Source organism: Sinohyriopsis cumingii, chromosome 13, assembly GCF_028554795.1.
Source record: "Sinohyriopsis cumingii isolate HCF-2022 chromosome 13, ASM2855479v2, whole genome shotgun sequence".
In the NCBI taxonomy this organism is placed as follows: domain Eukaryota; kingdom Metazoa; phylum Mollusca; class Bivalvia; order Unionida; family Unionidae; genus Sinohyriopsis; species Sinohyriopsis cumingii.
Window position 1 is genome coordinate 22,623,557 of NC_142973.1, and position 26,292 is coordinate 22,649,848.

Genomic DNA, 26,292 nt, shown 5'->3' on the forward strand with positions numbered 1-26,292 from the left:
CTCAGTTCGACTTGCTTTTACCAATAGCAGCAGGACAGCAAGCAAATTTCCAGGTCATTCAGCAGCTTCATAATGATGCATGTTAATCTGTTTCTTGGAGTATAAAATGTTTGTTTCATAATGCTTATCCAATCATTATATGGGCACACCTTCCCTTTCTGCAATTACATTCAAGGAAGAGCACGTATTTTTTTGCTCTAGTAGTAACTACAAAATGGTGTAATTTTGTGCCAATCACATTATCCAGGGGAAGGTCACTCATCTGATACCCAAATTTGCAAGTAGACTGTATTTGACTTTTTTTGTACTTGTATTGCATCAGGCATAAAGATGTGGTTTACATCTTTTTATGTCTCATTAAGGCAGGTGTTAAAAAAAATTGTAGATGGCTAGCACATGGGGTATGGAAGAAGCCTATCGATTTTGGATGAAAAGGTTAACGTTCAAGGACACTGTGACTGTAAGAAGAAAAAAGGTTTCTAGAAACTAAAGTAGTTCTATATTACATCCTTGGATCAAATGTGGACCAAACATGGTGTTTTCTTGTATTGTCATTCCTTTGATAGACCATTTGAAATACAGTGGTTTAATTGGTTGTCATATTGTAAATATTGGTACCACATTACATCCAGAGTTGTGTTATAAAGTGCAGCATCATAGCAAGGGAAATCTGTATACCCTTTGTCCTTAGCATTCTGATTTTGATCAGAATTTTAGGCAATAATGATGGAAGATGTTGTACTTTCTTTTGAAAATCTAGATTTAGCACACTTTAAATGTTTTGTGAGTGAGCTAGGTTTGCCATAGTAGATAATTTTTCCCCATACTCTTTGACTTCAGAGTGTTGCCCTGGATCTGGTGGAACTGTTGTTTAAAGATCAGTACTTCAGTCGCAGTGACATGTGGAGGATGGGAAATAGTATGGTATGTAGTTAATGCTTTTTCCAGTTTCAGAAATATGAGAATTCAGTGTCAACATTGGAATATTCACAAAGGTGCACTTAAGACTTCTTAATGTTTCAGAGATGCTTCCAGGGCATACAAGTGCAGAGATCTTGCAAAATTTGTACAGATTCATTTGTGATAACCTGCAAATTAATTACAAGTCGAAAAATGTACTGTGCACAGTATACAATATTTACATTTAACTGTTCACTGAAAGTGCTTGTCACAACGTTATTCACGCTGTTGATAGAGGTCTCGTAGCACTTGTCGTGACATGTCTTTTTCTGGGGGTGGGGGACTTTACACATCTGGGTAAATCTGAATGGTTATTATACTAAATTTGATTGACATATTGGGTCCAGGAACAAGCATTCAGTCACAATTTTGACCGTGGCCAAATGAAGGAAATTATACAAATGTTTGTATAAAATACAGGCTACCTAGAAAACCCCAGATGGTTCATTTTCAGTATGGTCCATCTTTGGATGAAAATAACAAGTTCATTTGGCAATTACTGGCTGAGCTGATGATGACAATGATTTTAAAGTTTTGCAGTGTATCAGATTATTAGAGCTGGAAAGTGATGCTGGAAATACCACTGAGTGATTTTTGGTAAATGTTGCCAGATAATAGTGATGATGACAGTGATTTTTAAGTTTTAAATTATATGTGATTATTGGAGTTGGGAAAGTGTTTCAGGAAATAACAGCAAGTAATTTTTTAACCCAGTGATTTTGAATACGATTCCATTATAAATGCTGGATGGATAAAAATAGACAGCATACCAGTCCACCTCCTATTCAGTCATATTCTTAAATAAGCATAGAAATGGCAGAATACCAAGCCTAATTAAAACACAGGCATTTTAAAAATAGAAAGCAGTTTTCATTTCTTTTTTCAAATAATTTAGTCCAGTGGGATCTTATGCTAAAAAACTGTACAGCACTCTAAGGGCTCAGATAAATTAAAGAAGAATCAATTTTTAAAAAAAAAGTAAGGATATTTAGTTTGATCTAAGATCATGTCTGAACAAATATTGACAGAATTAAAACACTAATATAGCATTATGGAACAAATAAAAAAAAGCTAGCATAGTAGGCAGCAGATTATTGAGTCACGAATGATAAACTTTGACAGAGTTTAGACTGTGATAGTGGTTCTCAGTACAGAACATTATTCATAGGATTGTAAGAACAGATTAAGCTCAGAATCAATGAGGATACTAATGCTTATACAACTAAAGTGGATATCTTTTGAAGATTCTGACCTTAGCAGTGCTCTTATTGAGTGAAGAAGGAAGGAATAGAGATGGATATTAAAGTGTTTGGCAGGTTGGAACTGTGGCCATTACCCTCCCCTCCCTTTTATTTCCCCTGCTCCTTACTAATTTTGGTTACTGGGGGAAGGGAATGTACCCCTTGAAATAAAATCCTGGTAGCATCTCTGATTTTTGAATTAACATGCACAGAATATGTACAAAATAATTTCTGCTGTACATAGAATATTACAAGAATAAACAAAATACATAAACTGTCATGGCTAAATCTCTCTGATTGCACTAGGAAACTATAGTATGCTGTTGTTGTTGTTGTAGGTTTTAACGCCATTTTTCAGCACACGATAGGCTATACATGGTGGCCAGTATTAATAGTGGAGGAAGAACCCTGGAAATCCCCGGAAAGAACCACCGACCCTCGAGAAGCTACTGGCAAGCTTTCTCACATACCCACATTGGCCGAATCCGAGACTCGAACCTACGCAGACAGAGGTGAGATGGCAGTGATCCGTAACGGACAGCGCTTTAGACCACTTGGCCACTCGGGGCCCCTCTATAGTATGCTCATATGTTAACAAATCTTACTTTCACTCTCTATGAGAAGTCATTTCATCATGGATTAGGTGATGCAGAGATTCACTTATCTAGTTTCGTGAAGTTCTTAGATTAAATTCTAGATTCTGTAATGGGTATTAAATATTGGTTCCTTGTCTACGGCCAAATGTATTACAAATGTGTTTATTTAACAGTGAATGTTAATTTAAATGTATGTTATTAAAATTAAAAGACAAAGAAAGGGTCTTGTGTACTGTTAAAGAAAATTTATACTGTAAGCAATTAGAATTCCTGATCTGTGAATTTATCAAAATCAGGTAAAGGCAATATGTGATGAGTAATCTCCCTTGAAATTTTTAGGATGCTCACAACATTAAAAGAACTTGACAGATTTTAATTTAATAAGTATTAAACAGTCCTCTTTGTGACAGATTTTGATTTAATAAGCATTAAACGGTCCTCTTTGTGACAGATTTTGATTTAATAAGCATTAAACAGTCCTCTTTATATTATTTTTAAAATACAATATCACTTTTAGGATACAGAAATTACACTGTTGTGTGAGTATTGCTCATTATAATGCATGTGGCTCTGGTTTTAATCAGATTTTGCACTAATGTACTGCTTCCTCTTAAAAAGTTTTTATGTATAAAAGAAATTCAAAATTTCTCTGATCTTACCTAGTTTGAAAGAATTCATATACATGCTGTTTAACTTGGTTCCCCATCTATTGTTAATTGTCTTTTGATTCCAAATCAGTCTGATAGCAAAATGTATGTTACTCTATCAACTAATCTCTCATTTCTCTTTCAGAAAAACTCCAGTGTTTATTTGAATAAGTTAATAACATACAGTGGGATGAGGTATGACAGTTTTTTTAAATCAGTTTTTAAAATTCATTTTCACTATTTGTATACTTTTTATGTGCACAAAATTAGAAGTGATGAAGATGGAATGGAACTGACTGTGGGTTTGTTCCCACCCTAGAAAAGATTTGTAGAAAGCATCCTTGTATACATGTGTCATTGATAATAGTATACTTTCCCTATTGTCAATGTCAGCATCTGCATAGATCAAGCACATACGTACGTACATACGTTCGTACGTACAGTACATACATACACACACACACACACACATGCACACAGGTTCTAGGTAACAATTTGTAATGTGTTTAGCATTGAATTCATGTCCAAATAGGTTTTCTGTACCAAGTATACATACTATTATGACCAGAATTATAAAATTTGGTGGATTGATGCAACCTGATGAATAATAAAGCCACATCACAAAAGTAGTTCATTTTGACCCATAGTTTATACTTCAGTTCAGTCTCATTGTTTATCAAACTTGACGATTGTACACACCTCTATCAGGACTACACCCTTATTATGAATTGTACACACCTCTATCAGTACTACACCCTTATTATAAATTGTATACACCTCTATCAGGACTACACCTTTATTATGAATTGTACACACCTCTATCAGTACTACACCCTTATTATGAATTGTACACACCTCTATCAGGACTGCACCCTTATTATGAATTGTACACACCTCTATCAGGACAACACCCTTATTATGAATTGTACACACCTCTATCAGGACTACACCCTTATTATGAATTGTACACACCTCTATCAGGACAACACCCTTATTATGAATTGTACACACCTCTATCAGTACTACACCCTTATTATGAATTGTACACACCTCTATCAGGACTACACCCTTATTATGAATTGTACACACCTCTATCAGGACTACACCCTTATTATGAATTGTACACACCTCTATCAGGACTACACCCTTATTATGAATTGTACACACCTCTATCAGGACTACACCCTTATATGAAAGAAGTTCAGTAACATTTTTTTAATTATAGATTTTTATTACTTTTAAATTGGCTTAAGATTGAAAATCAAAATGTAAGGAGCCAATATTTTTTTGTCAAGATCATTGTACTTTGTACCTATATTCTGCATGATAATTAATGTTTACAATGGCTGCTTTAGACTACTGAAAGCTTCTGGGAGGTGAGCTACATTATCATTGATTATATTCTGATTTTACAGCCATTTGATATGAAGCATGAATAATTATATATCAGTGATTAAAAGAGTTGCAGATCAGTCACATTTGCCCATCTGCTTTTTAATTTGACATCTGTTTAAGATAAATAGGTGAAGCCTGGTATATTTTATATTGTCGCCAGAGGATATGTTGCATGGCACATTTGAGGTCATATACTTAAAGTTAAATGTCAATTTTTAAGGTTTCTTTTTTCTGCTTTATATTGTACAAATTGTTTAAGGTATTGGGATCAACGTAGTACACTTATTTTCAGCTTGATGACATCTTATGTATCACAATCAAAGTTTTATCTTCAAGGTCAAGGTCATTTATCACTTTTAACACTACTGGACATTGACCATAAGAGCTTTATGTAATGTCGTTTTTGGAGGATTGCCACATACATTCATCACAAGGTATAGTTAGCCCTAAATGAAAGGGGTTTTGCTCTGACATCCAATATGGCCACTACAGTAGCCATTTTGAAATTTTGTTATTGCTACACCTCCTGAATGGAGGGTAATAGCAAAAGTGTTTTCATTATATAAAAAACTTGAATAATGTCTAGTTCATTGTAATTAAAATGGTTTCAATATGACATAAATATGGCCACTATAGCATTGATCTTGAAAATCTTGTTACTGCTACTCCTCCTGATTGCAAGGTCACATCAACATAGGGTTTCCAGCAGATGATTTCTTATGTTATCTAGTTGGTTCTAAATTAAAATGGTTCTGATCTTACCTCCAATATTGCCACCATCGGGTTGTGACAAGAAGACTTCTTATGATATCTAGCTTGTTTTAAATTAAAATGGTGCTGGTGTTGCTTTCAATATGGCCACATTAGTAGCCACTTTGATAAAACTTGTTATTGGTACTATGCCTGCTTGGATGGTCATATAGACGGAATTTTCACCAAAAGACTTGTGTTGCTTGTTGGTCCTTAATAAAGATGATGCTGATCATCAGATATTCAAAATGGCTGCTTATATTCATATTTGTTTTCACCAAAAGTCTTCTAATTGTATCTAGTTGTTCCTAAATGAAAATGGTGCTGGTAGCACATCCAATATTGTCCTACATCAGTTAATTTGAAAATATTGTTATTGATCAGAAATATCAGAGATGGATTGAACAGTCAGTAGTTTACAAAAAGAAATGGTCTTCAGTTCCTGGAAAAATTTTCAGCCAGGAGAGTGTCATTCTCTTCAAGGACTCTTGTTTTAAATCCCATTTAAATATTTTTCCTTTAATGCCTTGAAAATAGAGATTTTAAATATAGCTAGTTTCCATGTTAGCCTAGTAACTATAAATCTCTGTCTGGTCATAGTCCCGTTTTGATAATTTAAACTATTGTGACCTCATTATGGTTGGTGGGGGGAAAATTCACTCAGTTTGCATACGTTTAAATTAATAAAGCCTATATTACTCACATTTTGTAATTTTTAATGACATCACGAATTCCATCTTAATGTTATATGAGGTATAGATGAAAGCTTGGGGCATCTGAATGTGCATGGAACTAATTTTAATTCACTACTTTGTAGATATATTAAATTAAATTTGGTATTTTTTAATCTTGTGATAATTTAATTCTTATATTGGCAATCATTTCAGAAGAAATTTGTGAAACTGCTTTAAGAGCTGTCTAAAATTCTTTATTTATGTTAGTTATCTCTCACTAACTTCCATTAGGTAAAATTTAAAAAAGAATGTCACTCCTATGATGTTTTCTTTACATGTATGCTTCTATGTCAATTTGTACATGTCAGTCAAGTCCACTTCCATGTTAGTTTGGTTATTCTCTGTGTCAGTTTGTACATGGCAGTTAATGTATACTTCTGTCAGTTTAATTATTCTCTTATTTGCTTTGTTCCACACAAATTTTCTTCTTTGCATTCCAGGGTGCATGTGAATGAGTTGTGGGCTAAAGGAGAGCGAGTTACTTGTGGAGTCATCACTGGTGATACAAGGGTAACCTCAACGAAATTATTAGTATTAACAATGAGTAATTCACTGTTTCTTTTAGGAAGCAGAGTGTTTCCATGACAGCATATACTGGGCATGATGTACAAAACTTATTGAATGCCACCTGGGTGCAAGTCATTGTAAAGTTTCTCCTTTGAATATGTTCCCAAGTCTCATTAAATTTGGAATATTATCCTACTACCTTGTGAACCCAGCCCTACTAAAAGACGAAAATTCGTTTTTACCTGTCCATTTCAATGGACAAAGGGCAATAACTCCCCTTGATTCTACCAGGTGTTGCCAGTTTTTAGCTTTCATTGCTGTACATACTACACATTGTACAATTTATCCTCTGACAATCCAGTCGTTTTTGTGTTCCTTTGGACCCATCCAATGTTCATTTTGGATTTATTGTCAGATTTATTGATCTACTGCAGGCTGTATGCATTGTTTTATAATTTCTGAGTATTTTGTCCCTTGTTGGGACTTCATCTTGTAAGAACACTGTCCCTCTGTGCTATTGATGACCTTATACAAGGTCATTGCGAGTTAGCATACCTTTGACTTTATTCGCTTACTCCATCCATTACAGAGCTGCTATAAGTGAAATTCTGAAGTGCTGCTTCATAATTATGTTTTATTTATATTTAATGCTGACTTTGATTGAATTGTGGTTTAATTATTAACTAAGTATTGTGCATAAGTTTAAAACAGGGCCATAGGTTTCTCATATGACACTTTCACTGATCTGTTAGTTACAAGTGTTTTAGTGACCTAGTAATTTCGATACATTACTAGTTTCTGCTTAATTTGTATTTTTTTGTCATTTAAATGATATATATGCAACAGCATGGAAGTCTACCATGACTATTGTTTTGTTTATACTATACCCTGTTTCTGATTTGCAGCATCTATAACACGCAGTCAGTCTAGGCTTCCATTTTAGGTATTTAGTCATGTACTGATTAACAATTTATGCTAGTAGCTAGTTATTTAAATACTAATTTGCTAATCAATGCTTTTTTTTATCTTCTTGTTTCATTCCAGGACAAATGTTTACTATACGCATGAAATGCACGTTCACAGCGATCGTCCTTTAGGTATTGAAAGGAAGGAAAGACCAAATAAATCAAGGAAGATAACCTATGGTTCATTGCTGGCAATACCAACTCATTGGGAAGTATTCCCCAATTTTAGGCAGCAGACAAGGCGTAAGTCCCCCTGCATGTCCGAGCATGTCCTTCAGGCCTGTAAGTTCGAGTGCATGTGGTTCATGTTGTATCTGTTGGATCCAACTCTAAATACTACCATTTCATTACTGACCGTCCCGCAGTCACCAGTCGTCCTGACATTGCCAACTGTCCAACTGACACTGGAAGTGCACGTGACACCAGTAGTCCAGCCAACACTGGCAGTCCTGCTGTCCCAGCATGGAGATCTTTTCAATGAAATGGTCCAGCCAGATAGTTCATACAGGGATCGTAGTGATAGATCCATCCATCTAGCCATGCCATCAGCATCTTATCATTACTGTACTGGAGATTTCAGTGAGAAATCTGTCTGTTCAGCCAGGCCTTTGGTGCGATCAGTACAAGTGATTGCCAGATTGCCAGCATCCAGGTTGACCACATGCTGTTTACACCTGTCCATTGGATATTAGATATTAAAACTACACCGTTGCCATCTGTCTAGCCATTTCAACATGGGGACCTTTTTGTCTAATCGGTCTAGTCAGCTATGATTTATGGGGATCTTGGTGACAGATCTGTCCGTCCAGCCATACTGTTGGTTACATGCCCTTTCTATGATGGAGATTTCAGTGTGAAATCTATCTGTCCAACCAGTCCTTTGGAGGGGCCTTCACCAGTGATATCCAAACTGTATTCTATACTGGCAGCTTCCAGGTCAACAATTCCCTGGGCAAACCAGCTGGCATGCCGGCAGTGCTGGTCTTCCATATGTTCACTGCTTGTCCACAAGGGAGGAATAGTGATGTTTGTCTGGGGATGGAATTGAGTCTTCCTACCACTTGGTTTGTCTTTTCTAGTGTCTGCCCTGGATGCGGGAGGTCGTGGGTTTGATCCCCTGTCGAGTCATACCAAAGACTTACAAAATTGGTACTAACAGCTGCCTCGCTCGGTGCTCAGCATTAAGAGGTTAGTGTTAGGACTGGTTGGCCTGCAATCAGGATAATGTGACTGTGTGGGACATCATGCTACATGTCTGCGGCATGATGCCCCAGTGCTAGACATCATTATAAACTGTCACACTGCAGATATCGTAGTGATATGACTGAAAAATTGTTAAAGCTATGTTAAAAATCCAAATCACACACACACACACACTTCTCTAGCACTGCAAGTAGACCCAGTTAGGCCTCAACGCACAGCGTGTGTGATGGAACTCCTTCAGATCCACCATTCTTCACATCTTACTCAGCTCCAACCATGAAATGGACTGAAGTTAGCTTTCAAGCCCCCATCAAGGACAATTTCTTTTTCCAGTTGTTGGCTACTTCAGAAGTCCTCTACCCTTATTGCTGTTCTTAAGATTTGGTAGATCTCATTTAGAACCGATCTCCTGGCACTTGACAAGAATGTAGTAACTGTTCATATGTACACTTTTCTGTTTCTTAGGGCAGACAAATCTACTCCATGCCCATCAGAGCTGGTTTGCGTGTGAGACAACAGCCAGGATTGCTATGGTCAATGACCAGAGTTGCTCAGCATACTATGGTGAATTCTTTGATGGGGGTCAGCTGATCAATTCTTGATACAGTGTGTTGTATGTGTGTGATCCACGTCTCTCCTACCTTATCATATCCTCCCTTTCCAGATGGCCCTGTTCAGGTTACCATTGGTTTGGTATAAGAATAGAGGAAGTTCAGAGGCAGGCAGCTTAGGAACTGCCCCTCTACCTTGCTGCTCAACCCACACAGGCATTTGGAACCACTCAGTCCCTGTCAATGTGAAGGGATGTTAAGCGGCCTCAAGACTGGACATCTCACTTACATGTGCAGCAACATTGATCCCTAGGAAGCATTTGTACGGTGGTGATGAGAAACTGATTTTCATTGGACCTGCCTCTTCCCTCAGAAGGGTGGAGGGGCTGAGGCAGGTCATTTGGAGGGGCTTCAGGTTTCATTCATCAGCAATCCCCTCTCCCTCTTGACAAATACACCATCAGATCAGGCGATGGATGCCTTTCTACAACAGGAGATAACAGTAGCTCATCCCCGCCAAATAAATATGAGGGCGTGGGAGCTTGTGCCAAGGCCACAATCCCTGGCATTTTTACTCATGGCTGTCTTATTTTGGAAAGCAAACAGCAAGTTGAGGCCCACCATTGACTGGAGTCACCTCACCCAATTCAAGATGGAGACTGTGAGGTCAATCTGCTCTTCGTCAGACAGGGTGAGAATGCCATTAGTCTTGATCTAACAGACATATTTCCATGCATGTTTCTCCATTTCACTTACCACCACACCATCCTTCAGTTCACCGTTCTTCCCTTTGGCCTCAACGTCAGCCCCTGGGCTTTCACTCAGATTATGGATAGTGTTGTCTCCCTGTTCTGGCCAACATCATCTACAAAAAAATGAAATATTATTATTATTATTATTATTATTATTATTTATGTGCTAGAGCAAAAACAATGATCTCATTTCCATATGGGCTTCCATTCCAAAGCTGGTTAATTTCTTTCTTTGACTTTCTAATGAGAATAAATTTAGCACCAGCTACTATTAAAGGCTATTGCTGCATAATTCCCAATCCCTTCAGACATCATAGGAGAGCAGATATATCCCATGACAAGGAGCTACTTGACTTGTTGGCAAGTTTTGATCTGAGCTGGCCCTAGATACTCATATTTGTTTCCTAGATGTAATCTCCCCTGGGTTCTTACATTGCTAAGTTCATTTAAGTTTGTGCATTTATATTTAAAATGATTTGGTTGTTTTAATGACACAGCAAGGTTTTTGGCCAAGAACCAGTTGTCATCAGTCATTTACTCTTTCTTATCATTTGATACTTCTAAAGATGCAAAACTCCAGGACCCAGTGCTTGATTTGAGGTGCTGATCCTAAATGCACTGAAATGTAAGGGCTGTCAGAGACTATACATTCCAATCAAGAAGGGATATTGTTCCCTCTCAAGCTTTGGTCTCTTGGTTCAGTTGGGCAATTTATTTGCTGTATTTGGAGATATCACAGATCAAATACACCTCTGAAGATATGAGAACATGAGATTAGAGCTGTCTGTTTGATCTTCGCATCTAAATTCAGTTTGACACATTATTGAGGTTACTGACTGGCTCAGTTTTGCTTTCGGGATATGGCTTAGAAGAGAAGAGCACTGAATCTAGTGTTCCCATTAGCTGTTGTTTAGATGCCCCACCAGACCTTGTTGATGCTAGCTCACAGGCAATGGTTTAAAATTTGAATTGGATTTGCCCTGAAATGTCCTTTGGTAAGGAAACCATATTTGTTTCTCCTTTCCCTCTGATTAAAGCTTTATGGTGATTACAAGTTGCATGATTCATAGTTATTTCTTGGTTGTGTTGCCCCTTTGTTAGGAAGTTGGTCTTGCACAGTCTCTGTGGATCCATATCATTATGACCTCCTAATGCATTACTAGGACAGAGATTGGTTGTTCTTTTGCTTTTCCTCCTCCCTTTTCCTATTCTCCTAATGTTAATGTGAACCAATAATGTATTTGATGGATAAAGGAAATTTGTACCATAAATTATATTTTGGTGAGTATACTAACCTGAGTACATTATGAATAAATCCTCATACACCTGCCTGCAATTCAAGCATCCATATTGATGTATTGTTCAAGCTTAAACTGATGGACATCTGGTATATTTCTAGTTTTCAGGCTGGGGAGTTATAACGGTATCTCTGCAAAGTTTATTCCATTAAACACAAACTATCATAAATGGTATGAGAATTTGTTTGGAGGACTTTGTGAGGTTGCTGGAGTCCATTTACTAGTGTTATGGTTATCAGGTAAGTATTATTGGAGAAACAGAATTTAATATGAAATTTTCTTTTTTGTATCTCAGAAGTAACTTGAAGTTAGTTTTACGGATTCTTTCCTATATACCAATATCCATTACTTGAAAATAAATTGTTTGTAGAGTTCTTGATTTATGGACAAGAAACAGTGATTATTGTTTTAACCAATTAATTGAATATCTTTTAGATTGTTTACCGATCCCCCACAGCTGTTGTACAAATCTCCATTCAGATGAGTTCAGAAATGTGGGACTTTGATGTCAATGGAGACCTCTACTTTGAGAAGGCAGTCAATGGATTTCTCACTGATCTCTTTGCAAAATGGAAGGTAATGTCCTTGTCATCCCCAAAGAAATTATAATCAGCTTCTTGTAGAACATTTTACCTTTTAACTCTTGTACTTCAGTGTAGAAATTATAATCAGCTTCTTGTAGAACATTTTACCTTTTAACTCTTGTACTTCCATGTAGAAATTATAATCAGCTTCTTGTAGAACATTTTACCTTTTAACTCTTGTACTTCCATGTAGAAATTATAATCAACTTCTTGTAGAACATTTTATCTTTCAACTCTTGTACTTCCATGTAGAAATTATAATCAGCTTCTTGTAGAACATTTTACCTTTCAGCTCTTGTCCTTCCATGTAGAAATTATAATCAGCTTCTTGTAGAACATTTTACCTTTCAACTCTTGTACTTCCATGTAGAAATTATAATCAGCTTCTTGTAGAACATTTTACCTTTCAGCTCTTGTACTTCAGTGTATTGAATATCGACATCAGATTTCTTGGAATTAAAATTTATTTGCTTGTTCAAAATGGCAAATAAAATTTTACAACATTTAAGCATATTTACTGTTGAGTCATTTAAATAACAATTAACAACTTGCTATATTTATTATTTCCTTCTTAAAGTTGGTCATAAATAATCCAGGTTTTTCCATGATAATTATCCTTTTTATATACCTACCAGTTTTCTACTCAGATATCAACCAGAAATTTTCTGTCAGATCCCAAAAGTTGGAAACAGATCCTGTATTACCATGCTCTGAACTGCTCTGGTGGCCTAGTTGTTACAGCATCTGCCTCAGATGCAGGAGGTAGTGTGTTTGAACCCTGGCCGAGTCATACCAAAGACTTCTAAAAATGGTACTAAAAGCTGCCTCGCTAGGTGCTCAGCATTAAGAGATTAGTGTGAGGACTGGTCTGCCTGGTGTCAGGATAATGTGACTGGGTGGGACATCATGTTACATGTCTGCAGCATGATGCCCCATTGCTAGACATCACTATAAACTGCCACACTGCAGACATCATAGCTGTGTGACTGAAAAATTGTTAAAGCTATGTTAAAAATCCAAATCACACACACACTCACTCACCATACTCTCAAATTAGGCCAGAACTGCTTTTTCCACAAAGTTTCCTAGTTGCAAGTGAACAGGCGTGAATAACTGCTGTAGAAATGTACAAATAGAAATGAGTAGCATTCTCTTTACTGAATCTGCATCATCAAGCTTGAACAGTTTGTCAAATCCGGCTGTAAATAAGTCAAAATAATGCCATCATTCTGATGCTGGAACCTGTCACAATGTCTTACCAGAAACATTTCAGACCCTGTCAGCTAGGCCATATGACCCTGCTGTCCCCATGCATCAAAAAACCATACATGCCAACCATTACACTTTTGGCTTAATCATTTTGCTTTTTTTCACCAAATTATATTTTACACTTGCTTGTCTATGGATTACATTTTTTTGGGTATGGTAAAAAATAAAAATAAAGCAATAAAAAGTTGTTTTTGTCATTTATAGTATCACCTCTTTAATTCTACTCCTATAAATTTGAGAATATTCTTAAAAGGGTGAATGTTGTATAAGAATAGGGCTAGAGTACTTACCTGCTATTTATAGGAACTATATATGACCCATTTCCAAGAAAACAGATGGGTTTCTTCAAATTTGAACTTTGCCTCACAGATTAATTATACTGATAAGCTAGTCAGTTAGTGCACCAGTATATCCTTTTAAAGAAAATGGTGCCACATGTTAAGCAAAATGCTTTACAGTGTGAGTTGTGGATGTTATATGACAAAAACTGTTAGAGTGGATGAATCTTTTCAAACTTCAAAATATGTCAGGTCAGAAAAAATTGGAAAATAATAAAAGTGAGCATTGTACAATGCATTTCTAAATTTTACTTTTGTCTTTCAAGAATATAATATAAAATTATAATGTGAGTGTAAGCACATAATGATCAGTAATGTTAACAAAATCCATATTTACATTCTTTTAATTGCATTTTCAGGAACAGAACTGCCTTCATGATGTGACCATAGTCCTGTTTTCTAGGACATTTTATGATGCTCAGTCCAGAGGTATGTGACAGACTTAACATGATGCATGTAAATGCTTTACATATGTATCTGTGTGATGATAGTTCTTTTCTTTAGTTACGATTTTGTATAATGTTGATTCCAGAAGTATTGAACTTACAGTGTTCAGTGTTAATCATACTTTGTATAATGTTGATTCCAAAAGTATGGTACTTACACAGTGTTCAGTGTTAATCATACTTTGTATAACATTGATTCCAGAAGTATGGTACTTACACATTCTACAGTGGTAATCATACTTAGTATAACATTGATTCCAAATGTAATGTACTTACACAGTGTTCAGTGGTAATCATAGTTTGTATAATGTTGATTCCAAAAGTATTGTACTTACACAGTGTTCAGTGGTAATCATACTTTGTATAACATTGATTCCAGATGTAATGTACTTACACAGTGTTCAGTGGTAATCATAGTTTGTATAACGTTGATTCCAAAAGTATTGTACTTACACAGTGTTCAGTGGTAATCATACTTTGTATAACATTGATTCTAAAAGTATTGTGTTTACACAGTGTACAGTCTTAATCATACTTTGTATAACATGATTCCAAAAGTATTGTACTTACACAGTATTCAGTATTAATCATACTTTTTATCACATTGATTCCAAAAGTATTGTACTTACAGTGTTCAAGGATAATCATACATTGTTTCTTCTTTTTAGGATACAATGTATTTAATTGTACAGGTTCAAGTTGGAAGGTTGAAAACAATCAGTAGAAATACTGGACATTTAAGTTAAATAATCATGGTTCAGTTTTCATGTGAATTTTTATCAGTGCTTGTTTAAGTATTAAAACTGTCATTTAGTTCATTCACACATGAAAAAGACATTATCTCATTGATTCCTTCTGTGTTTGAATGAAAAGTTCAGTTGAATATTAGAAGCATGACAGACTTTTACATCTCTGGGACAGAATTGCCATTTTCTTTAACATACTGTTGGGTTTCATGGAAATATGGAGTTTATTTATTGCAGGTAGATGTAAGTGAATGTAGATGTAGATGAAACATGAAGTGCCGGTAATTTTCTTTGTGTCTTTCTTTGCTTGAATGTAAAGATACCTCCATATGTTTATTGAATAAAAATGGTCATAGTCATAAAAAATATATCAGTAGATGTGGTTTTCTATTGTTTTTGTCATTACTGATACAAAACACAAGTTTTATTTAAAATGGAATTAATTTTAGTGTTTCCTTTTGTATCCTCTTGAATGCTGACATTTGCACATCTGATTAAACTCTTTAGTAGATGCTGATGCTTAGGTTTTGTTTATTGTTTCAGATGAATTTACACCTCATATGTTGGACTGTCTCCAGCAGGATTATCTTGGGCGCTTTTATGAAGATTTCTACAGGTTATTAAATGACTAATATTTCGTCAAAATTTCATTTTCAGATGTCTGTTTGATTGAGATCTAGGTAGAGAGATGGTCGGTTTTGGGGTTGTTTTGTTTTATATTGAATATCAGGTACACATTAGTCCAAATTTTAAATGAAGACGAATCATGTCACATATGAGCGGTATTGACCTAAATTTTTGGTTAGAATATTTCAGGAGAATAAAATTTACAGTTAGATGAACTAGGCCATGACTTTGTTTCTTTGGCGTACTGATACTTTGAATGTTAGATAGGAGAATTCACATATCAGTTTGTCAGTGTAACTTATATCCCAATTACACTGCATGCTACTGCAAAAGTAAAAGGCATTTTTTCACTATTTTCACTAAGATGTGTTCGGCTGGAACTCTGGCATTATTTTCCCCATGCGTTTAAAAAAGTACAGGGATATCATGATACAGTATGTTCATATATATGTCTTACATGTGTTGTATCCTTGAAATCCTTCTACATTGTTATAACTTGATATGATACATACAACTTGGGTCAATGATACTCTTTTTGATCTAGCTTGTAACAGAACATTTGGATATTTGGTCACACCCCTGTTGGATGGATTAGTTGGGTAGGAGTGATTTTACCTAAATTAAAAAAAAAAATCCAGAGTTAATTGTCTCATATATCCAAGAGTTGGCATGTGTGATGAGTGACCCAGTTGTCAATGCATATCAGATGTGCATCCTAGGATCAAGGCCATGGGTCTTGCCCATGGTCATAACATTGAAGCTATTGAGATCCCCACCTTGTAATCATAGATGCACTTACTGAACATGAAAAGAAAAGTGTATACATACAACTGAAATTGACCCCCTGTGTCTATTCCTAACCCCCAGGCTTTAGCTTGTGCCATAACTTGGAAACCTGTGAGATACCCACCCTTTAATCCTTCTTACTAGGTATGAAAAGACAAAGGCACATATTCTACTGAATTCCCCCTCCCCCATCCCCCCACCCCAAGTGCTTACTCTCGAGGATCTATCTTAGAGGTACAAACATCTGGGTAGATGTCAGAATGATGAAGTGTGTGGGGATATGTTTTACAAAAACAGAATTCAAGTAGTAATATGTGCCTGAAGCTAGGATATACTCAAGTTTCATGTCTTAAAAGCTGAAGCAAAAAGCAGCATTATCATAATGCTGTTCACAGTCAAGATACCATGTTTATCGCTGAGCCTTTTTTTAATATTGTTATACACAGTCCTCTTTGACAGAAACTTTTAGTCAAGTTTATAGTAAGGTGTACCTTTTAGCATTTCTAATTATCATCAATAGTTTATAGTAAGGTGTACCTTTTACCATTTCAAACTATCATCAATAGTTTATAGTAAGGTGTACCTTTTAGCATTTCTAATTATCATCAATAGTTTATAGTAAGGTGTACCTTTTAGCATTTCAAACTATCATCAATAGTTTATAGTTAGGTGTACCTTTTAGCATTTCTAATTATCATCAATAGTTTATAGTAAGGTACACCTTTTAGCATTTCAAACTATCATCAATAGTTTATAGTAAGGTGTACCTTTTAGCATTTCTAATTATCATCAATAGTTTATAGTAAGGTGTACCTTTTAGCATTTCTTATTATCATCAATAGTTTATAGTAAGGTGTACCTTTTAGCATTTCAAACTATCATCAATAGTTTATAGTAAGGTGTACCTTTTAGCATTTCTAATTATCATCAATAGTTTATAGTAAGGTGTACCTTTTAGCATTTCAAACTATCATCAATAGTTTATAGTAAGGTGTACCTTTTAGCATTTCTTATTATCATCAATAGTTTATAGTAAGGTGTACCTTTTAGCATTTCAAACTATCATCAATAGTTTATAGTAAGGTGTACCTTTTAGCATTTCAAACTATCATCAATAGTTTATAGTAAGGTGTACCTTTTAGCATTTCTTATTATCATCAATAGTTTATAGTAAGGTGTACCTTTTAGCATTTCAAACTATCATCAATAGTTTATAGTAAGGTGTACCTTTTAGCATTTCAAACTATCATCAATAGTTTATAGTAAGGTGTACCTTTTAGCATTTCTTATTATCATCAATAGTTTATAGTAAGGTGTACCTTTTAGCATTTCAAACTATCATCAATAGTTTATAGTAAGGGGTACCTTTTAGCATTTCTTATTATCATCAGTAGTTTATAGTAAGGTGTACCTTTTAGCATTTCTTATTATCATCAATAGTTTATAGTAAGGTGTACCTTTTAGCATTTCTAATTATCATCAATAGTTTATAGTAAGGTGTACCTTTTAGCATTTCTAATTATCATCAGTAGTTTATAGTAAGGTGTACCTTTTAGCATTTATACCTTTTAGCATTTCTAATTATCATCAATAGTTTATAGTAAGGTGTACCTTTTAGCATTTCTTATTATCATCAATAGTTTATAGTAAGGTGTACCTTTTAGCATTTCTAATTATCATCAATAGTTTATAGTAAGGTGTACCTTTTAGCATTTCAAACTATCATCAATAGTTTATAGTAAGGTGTACCCTTTAGCATTTCTTATTATCATCAATAGTTTATAGTAAGGTGTACCTTTTAGCATTTCTAATTATCATCAGTAGTTTATAGTAAGGTGTACCTTTTAGCATTTATACCTTTTAGCATTTCTAATTATCATCAATAGTTTATAGTAAGGTGTACCTTTTAGCATTTCTTATTATCATCAATAGTTTATAGTAAGGTGTACCTTTTAGCATTTCTAATTATCATCAATAGTTTATAGTAAGGTGTACCTTTTAGCATTTCTTATTATCATCAATAGTTTATAGTAAGGTGTACCTTTTAGCATTTCTTATTATCATCAGTAGTTTATAGTAAGGTGTACCTTTTAGCATTTCAAACTATCATCAATAGTTTATAGTAAGGTGTACCTTTTAGCATTTCTAATTATCATCAATAGTTTATAATAAGGTGTACCTTTTAGCATTTCTAATTATCATCAGTAGTTTATAGTAAGGTGTACCTTTTAGCATTTATACCTTTTAGCATTTCTAATTATCATCAATAGTTTATAGTAAGGTGTACCTTTTAGCATTTCTTATTATCATCAATAGTTTATAGTAAGGTGTACCTTTTAGCATTTCTAATTATCATCAATAGTTTATAGTAAGGTGTACCTTTTAGCATTTCAAACTATCATCAATAGTTTATAGTAAGGTGTACCTTTTAGCATTTCAAACTATCATCAATAGTTTATAGTAAGGTGTACCCTTTAGCATTTCTTATTATCATCAATAGTTTATAGTAAGGTGTACCTTTTAGCATTTCTAATTATCATCAATAGTTTATAGTAAGGTGTACCTTTTAGCATTTCTTATTATCATCAATAGTTTATAGTAAGGTGTACCCTTTAGCATTTCTTATTATCATCAATAGTTTATAGTAAGGTGTACCTTTTAGCATTTCTAATTATCATCAATAGTTTATAGTAAGGTGTACCTTTTAGCATTTCTTATTATCATCAATAGTTTATAGTAAGGTGTACCTTTTAGCATTTCTTATTATCATCAATAGTTTATAGTAAGGTGTACCTTTTAGCATTTCTAATTATCATCAATAGTTTATAGTAAGGTGTACCTTTTAGCATTTCTTATTATCATCAGTAGTTTATAGTAAGGTGTACCTTTTAGCATTTATACCTTTTAGCATTTCAAACTATCATCAATAGTTTATAGTAAGGTGTACCTTTTAGCATTTCTTATTATCATCAGTAGTTTATAGTAAGGTGTACCTTTTAGCATTTCAAACTATCATCAATAGTTTATAGTAAGGTGTACCTTTTAGCATTTCTAATTATCATCAATAGTTTATAGTAAGGTGTACCTTTTAGCATTTCTAATTATCATCAGTAGTTTATAGTAAGGTGTACCTTTTAGCATTTATACCTTTTAGCATTTCTAATTATCATCAATAGTTTATAGTAAGGTGTACCTTTTAGCATTTCTAATTATCATCAATAGTTTATAGTAAGGTGTACCTTTTAGCATTTTAAACTATCATCAATAGTTTATAGTAAGGTGTACCCTTTAGCATTTCTTATTATCATCAATAGTTTATAGTAAGGTGTACCTTTTAGCATTTCTAATTATCATCAATAGTTTATAGTAAGGTGTACCTTTTAGCATTTCTTATTATCATCAATAGTTTATAGTAAGGTGTACCCTTTAGCATTTCTTATTATCATCAATAGTTTATAGTAAGGTGTACCTTTTAGCATTTCTAATTATCATCAATAGTTTATAGTAAGGTGTACCTTTTAGCATTTCTTATTATCATCAGTAGTTTATAGTAAGGTGTACCTTTTAGCATTTATACCTTTTAGCATTTCAAACTATCATCAATAGTTTATAGTAAGGTGTACCTTTTAGCATTTATACCTTTTAGCATTTCTAATTATCATCAATAGTTTATAGTAAGGTGTACCTTTTAGCATTTCTTATTATCATCAATAGTTTATAGTAAGGTGTACCTTTTAGCATTTCTAATTATCATCAATAGTTTATATTAAGGTGTACCTTTTAGCATTTCTTATTATCATCAATAGTTTATAGTAAGGTGTACCTTTTAGTATTTGTACCTTTTAGCATTTCTTATTATCATCAATAGTTTATAGTAAGGTGTACCTTTTAGCATTTCTAATTATCATCAATAGTTTATAGTAAGGTGTACCTTTTAGCATTTCTAATTATCATCAATAGTTTATATGATGATTTGCAATTTTTTTATAAGTTCTGCAAACCATTTCAGAAAAAAGAGATCAGTAAAAAAAATAATATTTTAGCATAGTGTAGAATCTAATGTACTTTATTTTTAGGGTAGTTGTACAGAATGAGCGATATGAAGATTGGACAGGGACAATGAAGCAGCTGAAGAAACTGTTTAATGAATACCTGCAGCATGTTCTTCATCACCATGAGAACCAGGGCTGTACTGTGCCAAAAGCCAGGAATTCCACAGCTGCACAGGGCAACTTCTTAGAAACACTCAATATGTCACTTAATTGTAAGTCAAAAAATGTTTTTCTCACTGGGGCCCAAGGTGGTAGAGTAGTCTAATGCACTCATCTTTACCAGTCACTGCCATCTCACAACTGTCTTTGTGGGTTCAAGTCTCGGGCTCAGCCAATGTGGGTATGTAGGAATGCTTCCCAGTAGCTTCCCATGGGTCGGTGGCTCTTCTTGGGTCTTTTCATGGGCTCTTCCTCAGGAAGTTATACTGGCCATCATGTATAACCCATCTTGTGCTGAAAGACGGTGTTAAGACCACTAATGACCAACACTGTTCTCACTTTGTTTTGTTTCACTTGCATTGACAGAGTGAGAAGGTTTTTTTTTGGTTTCAAGTGGTTTTAATCACTCCATGCTAATAGCATTGTGTCTGTTATGTATTACCAAATATAGTTTTTACTGCATTACTAAAAACAAACATTTTGGTTTTAGCAAAAATAACAAGAAATGGTATATCCACTGGTCTTTCAGGTCAGTATTAAGTTGGGGAGACAACTTAAAATTAGATGACTAAACCCAATAGTTATCGCCCTTGGATATCTTATCACAGATGGTAGTAAGTCACAATCATTTCTGAAATAATTTATAAAATTATTAATATAACTTTGGTGTTCTTATGTAAATTAGCTTTGCTTTAACCCTCCAAACCATTGGTATTTGTAGTACTTTGAATTTGTGTAATAACATCAGAAGTGTTAAAGTTGTATTTTAAAATTTTCCAGTGTTATATACCATACATGAAAGCACAGTTTGCAGGAATGGCAGTATTCTGTAAAACCCTTGTGAAGTCCTTAGAATGTGAAATTTAAAAATAGTGTTTATGTCATCTGCACAATGTAACAAATATATTTTGTCAGGAACAGATTTATGCACCTTAGTCAAAATTAATTTAATAATTTCAAAGGTTCTTTGTTAAAATATATCTACCAGACCGGCAAAATTCCCTGAAGAATATCACATTGCACAATTTAGCTTGAGTTTTAATGAGAGAAAATAAAAGACCAGCAGATAAATTGAGAAAATCACCCATATCTTTTCTCTGAGATCTGTCATCCCAGAGAGGCCAGTTCAGCCTGGTATGACCTATATCCACAACTCAACAGGTTTCCGTTCCAGATTGATCGACAGCTTTCAAAGATATGGCTTCACAACTTCTGCTAGATTTGCAGGGTGGGTGGGATTTTTTCCATTTTGAAATCGTGCCCTGAAAGATGGAGTCTCCTTCAGTTGGGTTACCTAGAGGCTGTCTCAAAATACCTTAGGGGTAGATGGTATCTCCGGGGTAAGGGGATGTACCTCCATCCACCTCTTATCTATTCTCCTAAGGTATTATGATTGGGTAACATATTCAAAGAAGAAACCAATTTTTCCTAGTAAAATATGTTTCTTCAAAAATACTTACCCAATTATAATACACACACACCCTCCCAGCAGTTACATCCATAGGAAGCGTGCCCTCCACTCCAGCAATAACTGGGATATTCTTACAGTGTACCGCCAAGTACTATAATGTAAGGGGAGATCACTCTGCTCGACCACCAAATAGGTTGGCAGACAACTTTTAGCTCCGTTTAGCTAAAAGTAGTATCTGGGAGGGCTGAATTTGTAAGGTAATGGTAGTTCTCCTAAGGTATTATGATTGGATAAGTATTTTCAAAGAAACATATTTTACTAGGAAAAATTAGTTTCTTTGGATTATAATGTTGTTTATGCATTTAAAATAATTATCATGATAATCTTGAAAAATCATGATTTTGACCTGTTATTTTCTAAATTTTACAGAAATATGGTTTGCTCACAAAGTCTGTTTATATTACACCATACTGTTGGCTGCCTGGTAACGATGGTATTAGGAGTCCTGAATGGGCAGATAAAGCAGCCAACACTGCCCAGCAACTACCTATTTTTTAATGCAATATTAGATATAGTGATTTTGTACACTTGGCAAGTATGTATATTTCAACTTTACAAACAAGCTTTGGAATGTCAAATCCTGTTGTTGGGGAGTGGCGTCACTTATGTAGAAGAAATCGCAGATATTCGGCAGTAGTGTGCTGCCTGCGTATGCGACACACATGCCTGGCCTATATATACACCTCCATAATAGTTGGTCTCACCAGAGTGCATAATTTGCCTCTGACTGTCAGACAAAATTTTGTTGGGTGTGTTGACTTCCACGTTTGAAATAAAATTTTATATATGAGGTCACTTAAGCTTTTTGAGCATGTACCACCAGGGAAATCTTGGAATTTTCAAAAGAATTTTGTTATATTGCATAATGTTATTTTATGTGGGTTTTAACAGAATTTAAACATCTTTACCTTTTTCATTTTATCTTTTAGGACAACATATTTATATTAATTTGAATGGGTTCATCTTTCTAAAGTTTTTGGAATTATTACCTTTACATTTCTATAACTTTTAATTGACACTATATAGCCTGGATTTTGCCGATTATTTAACACCCTCCTCCCAAGTTATGTATATTTAATTTGCATTGTTAGTTTTTTTTAAATTTTTTTTTTACATTATATGCAGTGGATAATTGTATTTTGGACTTGACCTTGTCCAAAATGAGTTCATTTTCTAACTGGCCAGAATCATTGATTTTAAATCTATCTATTATATTAGTACATAATAACTCTTAGTTGATTGAAAGTTCATGTATTTGGCAAAATTGCAGTGTTTGAAAAGCCATACATTGACCGCAACTTTGATAGGACAGGAAAGGTATCCATTGTCATTACTCCTGGCGCTGGTGTGTTTGAGGTGGATAGAGAACTTACTAACATCACCAAACAGCGCACTATTGATTGTGGTAAGTACTTTTATAATGGTATTTACTGAAATTTAGAAATAAAACCTTCTTTTTATCCTTTCAGAGTCTTGTTTAAAAATATTTCTAAAAAAGAAGAAAACATACAGACATTTAAATTACAAAAATGTCATGGTCATGTTCTAGGAATTTTGCATTTGTTTTGACATGTAAACCGTTTTACAATGTATGTCTGATGATTAACACCAAAATTGGCAGATGAATCCAATTAAATCAGCCATCAGTAAAAGTTAATGTTTTGGCAACATTTAGAATTCTTATTTTTGGTAATGTATCAGTAAGCATTGTCTTTCATGTTAGGGAGAATTATCGTTAGAAATTATATGTTCCAAGAGAAGCTTTTCATGTTTGTAACGTGAAAAATACTTTGATTGGTGAATAGAAAACTCAGCAGAACGTGACCTCGCATTGGTGTCTGTTAGATCTCTGTTACGACAGATTTTCATTTTAATCTGATTGAATGACATGCATTTTTCACCAGAGGTTGGACTTTTTAGGCAAGAATATAAGCATCTCACACTAATCATCAGCATACACATAATAAGGATTGAAGTTTCTTTTTAAACTCCTTTTGATTTAGAAGATATCTTGATAAAAAATCAATTATTATATGTTGCGCAACATTCCTTTTTATCTCTACTGGTCATAGACCAGAAGAGATTATAAGATGATCTGTTGTCCATTGTCTGTTAATTCGTACATTAGGACAAGTTAGTTACCACTTGTCCTTGTAAACTATTTGAAGGAATGCCTTGAAATTTTACGTACACATTCATTCCATGGTCTTGTTGCTCCTAAATGAAAATGGTGTAGTTGAGATATCCAGAATGGCTGCCACAGTGATCATTTTGAAATTCTTGTCACTAATCCTCCTAATGGATTATCATATCAAGACGGGGTTTTCTCTAAAAGGCTTGTTTTGATGTCTAATTGGTGCGTAATGAAAATTATGCCAATCTGATGTCCCATATTGTGCCTAGCAGCCATCTTGAAAATCTTGTTGTAGTTACACTTCAAGAATTGAGTCATATTGACATGGTGTTTTCACCAGAAGACCTTATGATATCTTGTTATGCCTAATGCCATCTGATACGGCCACTGCAGTGATCAACTTCAAAATATTATTATAGCTACTCCTACTGAGGGGATGATACATCAACATGGAGTTTTCACTAAATGACTTCTTATGATATCTAGTCATCATAAATAAAAATGTTGCCAGTCTGATATCCAGTATGTCTGCAGTAGCAACCATCTTAAAAATCTTGTTATCACTACTCATTCAGGATGGAAAATCATGTTGACTTTTATTAGAAGGCTTTTTATGATGTCTAGTTAGTCATAAATAAAAATGGTCCCAGTATGACTTAAAATTTTTTTTTTATTGCTGAAGAATATCAGAGATGGTTTCAGCATTTAGTAGTTCAACAGAAGAAATGGTCTTATCTTAAAGTCTTGGAAATTTTATTTGGCCAGGAGATTCACGAGTCCCATATGAGGGATTCTGGTTATTCACTTGCAGCTGCAATAAAATGATAAAAAATGAACATGTTAAATATTTTTATATCAATTATGGAGCCTCAGTAGCTCAGGTGGAAGTGTCATGGGTTCCATGCCTGCTCAGGCTAGGCCAGGTCAGTTGGCTTCAACGTTGTGTCCTTGGGAAAGGCACTTAGTTCCCACTTCCTTGGCATGTTACAGCCAAAAAAGAAGCTGAAAGTGTCCATTAAAAACTTTATATCAGTGACGTTCATATTTTATTGCTACATCAATGACAGATTGATAATGGGTGAGAGAATGAATTTTAAAAATTTTGAAATTGTGCCTAGATAGTTGTTGATTTTTAGTTGTTGATTTTTGTTAATAATTGTATATTTACAGTTAAAAGTGTACTATTTTCTGAAATATACACAATACTAAAAATGAAATCATATACCTGAACAGGTGTTGGAAGTGATCTGGTTTGTATGGGAGAACAACCTCTACATGCTGCACCTCTTTTTAAGGTTAGTTATTTGACAGTTGACCTTTTAGAATGCTCAACCTACTAATTAGCATAGCTGTTTGTTAAAATCAGGGCTTTTTCTCCTTTAAAATGCCAAACTGATTTACTTAGGACTTTTAGTATATGGTAACAATTTCATGAAGTTACGAGGATTTGAAATTGTTTTTTTTAAAATTAAATTCTTCAAAACCTGTAACTTGATATATAGGTTACCCACAGGATTTCTGATTGACCTTTTGACCAACTCAGAACTTAGAGCAAAACACTTGGTAAGGTTAAAATTCACATCTAATTGATAAGATTGTTAAGTGGATCCACTGAATTTCTGTTATACTGTAATTGATTGGCTGTCATTTTACAACACTGATAGGTCACTTGATTTAATATGTAGGATAATGCTGTACTCATATCTAAACATATTAGATAACTTGGTACTGGGGCCATGTGAACTTCTAATAAGATCTTTTAGCTATTATATTCATGTCAACAATTTCTCTGCATTATTGACAGTCATTCAGATGTTTTTGGTCATAATTAGTACTGGCTTTCCTATTTTTTCAAATAGCATCCATCCATGGGATAAGGCAAAACTGGCTTTGTGCACTGGTGCCTTTTGTATGTAGATTAACTTTTAAAGCTTGCTTTTAGAACAAATACTATGCACTGAATTCCATTATTATTATTATTATTATTATTAGTAGTAGTAGTAGTATCAGCAGATTTAGTTTAGAGCACTATTCAAAATAATCATTCAGTGCATATCTGTTACTTTATCCCAGACCTGTGT

At 34.4% G+C, this 26,292-nt stretch overlaps 1 protein-coding gene across 3 annotated transcripts in view; it reads left to right on the plus strand.

Annotated features, from left to right (window-relative positions):
- Positions 1 to 26,292, plus strand: part of LOC149785046 (GATOR complex protein Iml1-like) — a 219,312-nt gene that overhangs the window by 18,795 nt on the left and 174,225 nt on the right. For all 3 annotated transcript variants that reach the window (XM_089978764.1, XM_089978765.1, XM_089978767.1), the window contains exons 5-13: positions 841 to 924; positions 3,590 to 3,639; positions 6,764 to 6,833; positions 12,035 to 12,175; positions 14,150 to 14,219; positions 15,526 to 15,598; positions 20,472 to 20,659; positions 23,348 to 23,482; positions 25,445 to 25,506. In XM_089978764.1, the coding sequence (XP_089834890.1) occupies positions 841 to 924; positions 3,590 to 3,639; positions 6,764 to 6,833; positions 12,035 to 12,175; positions 14,150 to 14,219; positions 15,526 to 15,598; positions 20,472 to 20,659; positions 23,348 to 23,482; positions 25,445 to 25,506 (873 nt within the window). The remainder of the gene's footprint in view (positions 1 to 840; positions 925 to 3,589; positions 3,640 to 6,763; positions 6,834 to 12,034; positions 12,176 to 14,149; positions 14,220 to 15,525; positions 15,599 to 20,471; positions 20,660 to 23,347; positions 23,483 to 25,444; positions 25,507 to 26,292) is intronic.